This window comes from Schistocerca gregaria, chromosome 3 (genome assembly GCF_023897955.1).
Source record: "Schistocerca gregaria isolate iqSchGreg1 chromosome 3, iqSchGreg1.2, whole genome shotgun sequence".
NCBI classification, from domain to species: domain Eukaryota; kingdom Metazoa; phylum Arthropoda; class Insecta; order Orthoptera; family Acrididae; genus Schistocerca; species Schistocerca gregaria.
In genome coordinates, this window is record NC_064922.1 from 286,685,138 (window position 1) to 286,695,926 (window position 10,789).

The 10,789-nt window shown below is 35.4% G+C and overlaps 1 protein-coding gene across 20 annotated transcripts in view; it reads left to right on the forward strand.

Annotated features, from left to right (window-relative positions):
• LOC126353762 (serine/threonine-protein kinase tousled-like 2) overlaps nucleotides 1-9,463 on the forward strand; it is a 538,693-nt gene extending 529,230 nt beyond the window's left edge. For all 20 annotated transcript variants that reach the window (XM_050002826.1, XM_050002821.1, XM_050002825.1 and 17 more), the window contains one exon: nucleotides 7,363-9,463. In XM_050002826.1, the coding sequence (XP_049858783.1) occupies nucleotides 7,363-7,596 (234 nt within the window). In that variant the 3' untranslated portion in view covers nucleotides 7,597-9,463. The remainder of the gene's footprint in view (nucleotides 1-7,362) is intronic.
• The last annotated feature ends 1,326 nt before the right edge of the window (nucleotides 9,464-10,789 follow it).

Here is a 10,789-nt window from a genome sequence, read left to right on the forward strand (position 1 = left end):
AAGAATAATATCATTGGTGTGTGAAGGGTGTTATTGAACAATTAAACATTCTTATGAGGCAATATTTCTTTGTCTAGAAATTGCTGAGCTTGTTGTATAACATATGTGGTACCAGTTTTTTTAGAAAATTTCACTATCCATCCATGTAACATTTTGGTTATAAGAATGCACAGGGACTCCTTCAGCTGTGATATCTCAGTTGTTTTTTCCAATCACATGCAGTTCCGCCTCTGTGGTTTCCAGAAGCATTAGTGCAGAACAAAATTGTAATGAATTCTTTTAGACAGTTTATATCAAGGATTACGAACTTTTGCCCCTAAAAGCAAGGGTTCTGGTTGATAGATATGTCCAATATGGACCACTTTTGTGTACATTTTAAATTTGGTTTGATGTGAAATTCTTACTCCACTAATTCCTGGAAGTAGTTGTGGATGGAACTGGCTACCATAACATTTGAACTAATCTGCTCTCCTTGCACAGGGAATTCATGGATTCCGTGACATTGTTTGAATCTGATTAGCCATCCAGATGAGGCATTAAGTTCCTCAAACCCTAGAGATTTGTGAAAAAATTTAACTTTCTCATTTGAAATTGCAACACCTTGCAAAATAGCAGCACCTAATTCATCAAATGTAGACTCCTTCATGCTTTTTCGTGCAGATGGTCCAGAACTAAACCCCCATTTCCTGACAAAATTGTTTGTAGTATGCAATCCAATAACATAATCAACACTTAGTTTTTAACATACTACGTTGACACTTAACACACCATTAACATAAGTAAACTGAGTTCGTTTTCAATACACGTGGAACAGACTGGCCGATAAAAATGGAAACTGTACTCCGTTATGCGGCAGTTGTTTAAACAATGGAAATCACACTTATAACATTACAGGTTTTTTATTGCTGTATGCTAAAGAAAAATATTTCACATTTTATTTTATTTACTTTCTATTTGTTTTTTGATGCACGAATAATCAAGAGCAGACTGTATATGGAAAATTCCTTTTAGATAATGCAGAAAAATTGTTCTGTATTACTATAAACACATGTATAATGTAGATTAATTTGTTGAGTTTTTATTTTAACTTTCCTGGATTATCCTGTTGCAGGAAATTTGGAATTGTGTTTAAGCATGTGGTGTCTTAAACAGAATATGACGACAAAAGTATTGCACAAAATCTCTTGTGGAGTTATATGTGAAATTTATGAAGTAGGACAAATTCATGCTAGCAGTATTAAATGGGGCATTTTAGCAGTATGGAACAGAACAAGTAGTAATAAAACTAATATTGCACTTGGAGTTGGCTAGTAGTAGTTTGAGAGGGACATAAATGTGTGGAAAGGTGGACAAAGAAATCAGACTGTGTGTGTGTGTGTGTGTGTGTGTGTGTGTGTGTGTGTGTGTGTGTGTGTGTGTAACTTAACCTGTAATGGATTGCCTCAGTTTGTTTTGTTTTAGAGTAACAGTTTGTTCTAAAAAAAATCTACACATACCAGCTGTTCAGTTCCATGGCAACACACATGACATGCTTATCATTTATGATTTTTTAATGAAAATTTACATACTTGAGCTGTCACTCGCTCGTTAATGTTGATTTGTTTGCATAGACATCCATTTATACTAAACTGTGTAAGTTGCGTCTCCATACCTACACTAATATAAAAATTATTGTTTAATATTGTACATGCTCTGAAGAGCACACTGCAGACAAAATAACAACAGATCAGTGTTATTGGCTGATGTACTAGAGCCCCATGATTCTGCACAGTGCCCCGCCATCTGTCTTCTTTGTGCTCATCTCAGTACTTACGCTAATTACAGTTGTTCTCATGTTTATAGAGTGATGTAAGACGGTGTGCAAATAGTGATACCTAATGAATAGTTTAGGTCAACAGAATATGCACTCACAAAGCAGTTGCAAGGATATAAAATGGTATGGAAAAAGATTCGAGGGTTAAAATTTCTTGGCAGATAGAAACTGTGAAACTGACCTCTGTTTCACAAGCAATAGGTGGAATCCCTCAGATAATGTCACTTTAGTTACACTCTAGTGTCAATGTAAACTTCAAATAATAAGAAAGTATTGGGCAGAGTTCTTACTGAGGCAATATGATAAGCAGTAAGATACATTGCAATAAAGGTTGTGGGACACAACTGTTATTTCTACGATGCTCTTGTTCCCACAGGAATGATACAAGAAGCAACAATACATAGCAGGTGCATCACTGCCAGCATTGTCTGGAACAACTTCCAAGTAGGTCACATAATTATTTGAGACTGGAAAGAGATAAGGCTCTCCTTTCAGCATTAAAAACAATTTAAATACCTTATCTACATTTGGTATTGAAATATATGATCTAAAATGCACTAAAAGTAAACTATCCAGAGACTGACATTTTACTGCAAACTTTGCAAAATATATGCTGTTTTTGAAATATCACAACCACAGAAAGAAAAGCTATTTACCATCAAGGCATGATGTGTGACTACAGATCTGAAAAATCAGTTTTTTACCACATAGTATCCTTATAGTCGAATGAGAGATCATGTGTAGTAGAAGAAACATGCGAACCTAAAAAAATTCAAAGTGCAAAAGCTTTACTGAGAAACTAAGTAGAGGGTTTGATGTAACTTCATCTGATTTACACAAAGTAATGATTTTTGAGACAGTCCCAGTGTGAACCAATTAAACTGCTTCACTAAGTTTTGGCGGGCTATACCAACACAGGTTGCTTCTGCATTGTATCATGAGTGGCATATCATACCACCCACAGTGGGAACTGTATCTTACTTTCTTATACACACACCTGAGACAACATTCATGCGTCAAATAATGGAGTAAACACTTGTGTAAGAAAAAATTCTAAAATTTTTAGTAAGATAGTGAACAGTTTGCAATATTTCACCAAACAGACAGAAAAAAAGTTAGTTCATAAATTTGGAACTGGTGTAGCAAAAAATTTTCATTGTATTTAACCTTGAACGTTGATGTTACCTCACACCTAAAGAAAATTTAACTTTTTAATGATTATTGCGTGTTCTTGCAGCCTGATTGCAGTCAGGCCAGTAGACCGGTCATGAACTACATGTCACAATCAATCAGATAGGATCGTCAGCACTGTCGGATTACTTGCTCATAAAGTTGGTCTCCACAAGAAAAATCATCATTGGACAAATGAAAAGAAATACAGAAAAATTTGGACGAAAGTTCCAACTTGTTTTAATGATGCACAGCTCTCTCTAAATGTGGGTTCAAACTTCAGATCACAATTTTGTTTAAATATTAATTTTCATAAATTTTAATTTATCTTTGTGAAACTTAATTTTCTCTCTGTTGGTGTTCCAACACAACTTTCTGGTCTGGTATCAATCGAGGCACTTCTATTCACAAAAAGGATCTAATTACATACTTTCTTTTGCTCATAATTTTTAGGAAGCACAAGGTTCAGTTGACAAGTTACTGATGAATCATTGATTGTTGGATTAATTATGGAAGTTGTTATTCATTTCAATCCAGTTTAACTACACTGTTTCAGCAGCATCCTTTACTCCATGACACAACATTAATCACTTCACACTGAAACTATAAGAATGTGACATAAATAATTAGCCCAACACATTAGTCAATATAGCCTACAAATGCCAACTCATCGCTACAACTGTCCGCTCACTGCTGCCGTGCTACACAAAGTCCGCACATGAAACAACCACAATTTTGAAAAGTACTGCCAGTGGGAAAAGATTACTGTTAAATGCTGGATGCAACTAACCAATTGTAGCTGCAGTAATATAATGTGATAATGATCGATAAATTTGCAAGAAATGTGATAAAATATAACTGATATTGTGATGTGGGAGGATACAGGATCCTCTCACTGTGTAATACTCTTTTTGTCCAGGTAATTAACTGTTAATGCAAAGAGGAATGGAAGTTCATTAGTACGTCTGAAGTTGACCATGTCCCGAAATTCCTACAATGTAGTTATTTTAAATCATAAACCTTGTGATAAATATTGCTAGTAAGATAAGTTTTGTAAACAACTTATGTGGTAGAAATGGTCATTATATTTAGGTAGAGTCTGTTGCTGAAATATCATAAAGCTTCCAATTGATATATATGCGGTAGTTCTTGGGAATATGGTATTGCTTTACTAGGAGATATTCATGTAAGACAAGTCAGCTGCCTCTGTGTAGAGAGGCAGCATCGCAGTCAAGAGGCGCACAAATAGAAAACTTAACACATTGGCTGCCAGACCTGAGATCATGTGCCAGGCTGAGACCTTTGTCAATTTTGTTTGTTAGACAAATGGCCTCTGAAGTTAATTTCTTCAGTATCATTCCTGCTAGGCCATGTGTAGAGGAATTAAGCACAAGCTTTAATTACAATTCAACACTCATTCCAGCATTTCAGATGAATTACATATATCTTTTGGACAAATAGTGCAAAAAGTATATAAATGCTGAATATTTAATACTGCAGCAGGCTGGATTACAAATTCACATCAGGTATAACAATATATTTTAATTAATGGTTTATATGCTTTGCTTTACAAGTGTGAATAATGAAAAAACATTCAAATGAAAAAAATATTCTAAGGACCTGAACTTCTAATTTGGTCAATCCATACAGTTTGTGATGACTTGCTGAAATTTCTGTACAGATTCAGCTTGAGCAAATTTTTGAGAGTATCTTTGGTAACATAATGTGCACCTGTTTCTTTTGCTGAATGTCTTGCAAGACATGGTTAGTTCCTGGTTTCAATTGTTCAATGTTTATCAATGCATGTGCAACATTCTCTCGAAATTCAGTTACTTGCACATTTGTCAGTTACTTACTTGTAGATAGCATGAGCATTGAGAATTGCCATATTTGTGAGGAACTTGAACACTCTTGTTTTATCTTTTCACTCTACTCCTTTTTGTTAAGTTGATGCATTGATGCCATTCGATCTTACACATATATGAAGGATTTTAACGGATAATATTCCAAAATGTAGATGATTTCTTTGGTTCTGGAGGTTTTTGCTACAATGTCTGAAACTTTACTGATCAGCTATAAGATCTGTCTCTTGTGCTTCCATTTTCCTACAGTAACGTTTGTGTTACACCATTCTTGACTTTCACTACAGTTGTTAGATTGCACTTTCTGTTGCTCCTCAATGTCCCAACGAGGCGGATTGAATGTTCATTCAACTTACGAGCTAAGGCAGTGTAGTAATTGTTGATATGCAAAGTGCATCCAACATTCAACAATGGACCCATGATCTATCACCACTCCACAGGAAGACACCACTTCATCTGTGGAAGCAATCTCCTTTCTAGTGTAAACATTCACATGCCAGGTAGAGTCTCCGTGAACAAACAATCTCAATAGCTTGATAAGATAGTTATAACAATATCTCATCCTGGATTTTCCATTGTTTGTCACGGAGAAACACCAGCCTTCCTCTTTATTGGCATCATAGTGTCATCAGTGCACACTTTCTCACCATGACAATACATTTCATGCAATTTGTCATATATTGTATCAACTAGTGGTGAAATTTTGTAGTTTGCTTTTGTTTGTGCAAATATTTTCTGAAAAATGTAACATACTCAAGTATGCAACCTGTTCGGCACAAAACTTCACTCCATTTTCATAAAAGTACGTTCTTTGACCATTAGTTTTGGAGTATAAGTTTTCAATGCAAACCAAATACAATACAAAGAAACTTAACATTTCTTCATTATTTGTATCCACTGATTGTTGCAGTCTGCTCTGTTCTGTACCTATTTCATCGACAATGCTGTTAATAATTCATTCCTCAGCGTAACTGCCTGGATGACAATCATTTCCAATCATCAAAAAGTAATCACAGTTAATCACGTCTTCCAGTCTTTTTCAGCCTCACATGATCCACAGCGCCTTCATTACAAGTTGTGATTCGTATTTCCAGTTAAATCGTGCTGAGTAACTCCAGATATACATCTGGGAAGCACATTCGCTGATTCCCCAAGTGTTTCTTTTTCTTTTCCTCAGTCTGCTTGCATCAGAATAGTCAGAATAACAACTACTCTCAGGAGTGTGTTCAGGATCACTGCTGTCTGATACTTCACCAAACAAATTGGCCTCACTCTTTGAATTCATTTTCCTCATCCAACCAACCTGCTTTTGTCTTCGTGTCTGATATTGTTACAAACTCACAAGAAAACAAGCTCAAATCTTCATAGAAAAACAACTTCAAACACACAGTCTTTAGCAATGTTGCAGCGAGTGTATCAGAGCTCGTAAATGCAAGGAAACAGCTGACCACATGGAAAACTGCAAGGGTCAACTATTACACTATCTGTCAATTAACTTTGGAACCAAAACTGCATTGTCTCTCCAGGAGGCCAAGGCAACTATATATATCCATATAAATAGGATGTAGCTTTATATACAAATTATACACATGGCCTGGAATGTGTATATCAATTTGATACATGTGGCAGCTGTTAAACATTGTAGATGTTTCTGCTTATTTGTGATATTGTATAGGAATTCAAACACCCTTCAGATTTTGATGGAAATATTCGTAAACACTCATCAGATAGATCACCTCTGGTTCATTTTCATTTCTATGACTTCACTATTGGACTAATGTCCTGCAAAAGGGAACTGTGGGGAATTTGACTTTCACAGCTTCGTTTTTAGTTACGAAATTTCTAACACTTCATCTAATTATCCATGGCACGGTATGTATTTATATGATATTGGATACTAAGACTCCATTGGAGCACCAACCCTGAAAGTGTCATAAGGGCACTGTGCAGTTCCTGTCTCCTAAGTGCACTTATTTTCGTAGCAGGGAAAGAAAGTTGTTCTTTAACTCTAATGTGTGATTTAATTCCCGATATGTGCTGCTCAAACCATTCTCTGGACTGAAGAAGATGACGACTGATGACACCAACATGTGCTAATAGACTCAATTGGAAGAGTACTGCTTGTATTTAGTGTAAAGGTTTGGTTCAGCACATAGTGTTCACTACAAATTTGCACTGCAGCAGATAGTGTGGCAAAGAGTAGAATACTTTGTCAACAGTGATTACTGATAAAGGCAAGATAAAATGTTCAGATTCATAAATCCAATGGTTCTGCATCTCTGCTATTGTATCAGGTTCTTCAGTTATGACCTTTAAGACTAGTCTGCAGTGTTTGATAGCATTATTGAAATGTGCCAACAGTTGGTTGACCTGTTTTTAAAATCTTTGGGTTGAGTGTGACTTCTTGTTGTGTAAGCTGATTAAATGGGTGTACCAGCTCTAAAGTTTTTAATGGGTTCTAACTTGATGTTTTTTGTGATTTTATTAAACAGACTTTAAGAACTATCTCTGTTGCAGAGTTTCATCCGAAGCTGCTTGGCCTACCGAAAAGAAGACAGAATAGATGTTTTCGCATTAGCTCGTCACGAGTACCTGCAGCCACCCATGCCAAAGCATGTAAGGCAGAACAGTAGTCAGCAACAGTTGCAGCAGGCTGTTGCAGCCCAGCAGCAACAGCAGCAGCAGCAGCAACAGCAACAGTCATTCAGCACAGGAATGTTCGGTGGCATGAACGCATCAAGTTCATCGTAGTGTATGTGTGGCGCGTGTGCCGTGCCGTGTTGTGCTGGGGGGCCCACAGACAGTTTTAGGGCAACGTGGATGACATTTTCTTATTTACGCGTTAATAAACAAACATATTTTCAGCAAAACAGACCAGCTATGGGACAAAGTGCTGCTCATTTTCCTCTTCCAGTCTGGTTTTTATTCATTTTATGCCCTCGCAGAGGCCTGTTTTCACCCATGAAGCGCAGTTTATTTTATTTATTCTCCTTTACAAATATATTACATCTTTAGAAGCAGGAAATAAAACTCCAAAAAGTGCTCTCAAGTACGTAACTCTTGGTATAGTTCCAGCGTAGGACAGTGCTCCATTTATTTTGTGTCACTAGGCAGTAGGATATGTAAACTGATGCTAAATGATATTTGCTTTAGACATGTTCAGTAATTCTATATTAAGATAAATATTGAAGATTTTACATGGAATGCAGAACATTACATGAAAGTAAATCTCATGGAGTGCTCATTTGCTTTCCACCTGGCACAGTGTCATTTGCAGAATGCATGCCATTAGTTAAGCAGTGAATTTATATGTGCTCAAACTTAATAGAAAATCTTGTGATGTTAGTCTGATGAATGAACTGACTTTTTAATGAATGATCTGTGATATAAATGTGATTGTACACATTTTCTTGAACGTGACAGATTTTAGTTAACTGATATGTTTTAATGTCCAGTTTAATTTATTATCATGTTGTAGCTCATAATTACATTGTTTTCCATTTGCCATATATTTTGTAAAATTAAAACTGTAGCTGTATTGTTTTGCATTATTTTGGCAGGTGGGAAGCAGATACAGTTTTCAGTTGCATTTGTAAATGAATTGTGCAGGAAGATTTTTAACATGATTTCTGTACAGTGGAACTGACTAAATGAAATAAGTTTGCAAGAAGTAATGTGATGTTCTGCGGTATTTCAGGCAAATTAATATTTGGAGCAAGAAATTTATGGTTAAATCTCTATATAATACATACATATTCTGACCTACATTTGCACAGAATAATGTAAACCATTCATAATAGAACTTAACAGATCAACTGATAATGTTCTGGTCTAGGAAATCTGTCTTTCTAGTACTGGTAAATGTTTCTGTTCTGTTGTGTTGCACACCACACGTCTTTAATCATGTTGTTTACTGTTGTTTTGAATAGTGAGTTCCCTATACTGAAGTGCTTTATTGGTGCTCGATGATGTTTGCTCCTCCTGGGAGAATGTGCGCAGGACAATATTTTTGCGGCACCTTAAGAAGTTCCTCGTTGTAGTGTAGAGGCACTGCCAGTGGGATGCTTGTATAGAGCAGAGGGGGGGAGAAATACTTGTGTATGTATGTGTATATGTATATATCTATAAATAAAACAAATCCCTGCCCTCATCTGCTGGGACAGCAAAGTTATTCGGTGAGCTTATCGTTGAATCAAAGTTCACTGAAGTGTTAATGAAGTGAACTGTTTGTTTGACTTTCTCTACTGGATCATAAAAGTAGGGATGTGTATGTTTTCTGTTTTGTTATTCCCGTGTGGAAGTGAACACTGTGTATACATATGTAGTGTAAAGCTTTAGTAACTTGAAAAGTGCGAGTGCAGGTGTGTGTGAAGTATTCCGTGAATATTTCAACACTTCTCTCTTCCCATCCCCCTGCTGATGCTTCTTCTGCTGCTTCCGTGTTGACAAAATGTCACTGGTCCATATGATTTAAATTTTATTTCCTGTCTGGTTTTGTAAAAACATAATTGTTGATTTCGAAAACAATTTTTACAACATGAAAACCACTGAATTGTGTAATAGTCTGAGTAAAAAGTGGTAATGTATTTAAAATTATATAAAAGGCAACTCAAATTAATTCAGAATTTTACAGCTGTCTTATTTCTTTCCTTTGCCTGAAGTTAGCTGTTTGAAAAATGTATAGAAATGAAAACCATTAAGTCTAAGCTTAATGTATTGTCAAGTATCACTCCATGTACTACATGAGAAAAGCAGTAACTTAGGACAGTTTTTACTGAAGGTCTATCTGTGCTACACAAGCCATGGAAGATGGACATTTTCTGGTTTGTGTTAATTGTGAAGAAAAATGTGGTAAGAATTTTAGCTTTTAAAATTTTGGTGTGGAGGTTATATTTCTTGTGAGTGTGTGTGGAAACCATACAGTTTGCAGTCAAATTCCATTTTCCAAAAATGAAAAAGGCAACCCCACTAAAAAAAGCATATTTGCCTTTGAACAACCTTACATATTGGCACTCTTACATTTTCTTCATGCAGGATTTGAAGGTCAGTGCCCAACATCAGTTCCATAAAGCAGTTAAGCTGTTGAGAGAGAGAGAATATGAATTTGAAACAGCACATTTGAACATACCAGAATGCCACTAAGCTTATCAACAAAATCTCTGGTATTTGGGTGGGGAGTGTGCAAGTTTGTTCTTGAATTTGCTATTTCAATTCTCTTCACTTTTTAAATTTTACATTTATTGTCAAATGGAAATGTTAAATAACAAAATTGAATAATTTTTATGAAATTTATCTTTAATTACTAATTACATGGAAATAAATTTAAAATTGATACAGATATATGAATTAAATTACTGTAACTTGTACAGTGATAACACTGTGCAATATCTGGAATTAAAAATTTGTGTTTTTTTTCTGCGTAATGTTTTGTATTGTGGTACACTACTTTTAATTTACTGTGAGTGTTTACATTTTTCAAGACATCAGAATAAAAGTTACTTTTATTTTAAAAATTATAACTAACATTTATTAGCATTTCCATTTGATAATAAATATAGAACTTCAAATAATTATTTGTTGTTGGTGTACCAAACCAGTTTCTCCAATTACTTAATTTTTACACTGCCCACTAGCTACCAGTGACTATTTAAATTCCTGAAATGTTTTGTACTCTACAGCACTCGCTAACATAATCTTCAAAGACAGGTTTTAGAGGTTTTTTTTTAGAACTGTTGAACTACATTAGGAACTTGATGTCCAGGGACTGATCTCCATATCGCACAAATATGAAGAAAATAGATCAATCTGTAAGGTCTTCTTGTCTGTAAACGTTGCCTTCTGATCATTCTGTAATGTTCACAATATTATCTCAGCACCTTACCTATAGGTTTTTGTCATAAAATTGTTGCTGGGCCCGGTCTACAATTAACCACTTGTAGCATCA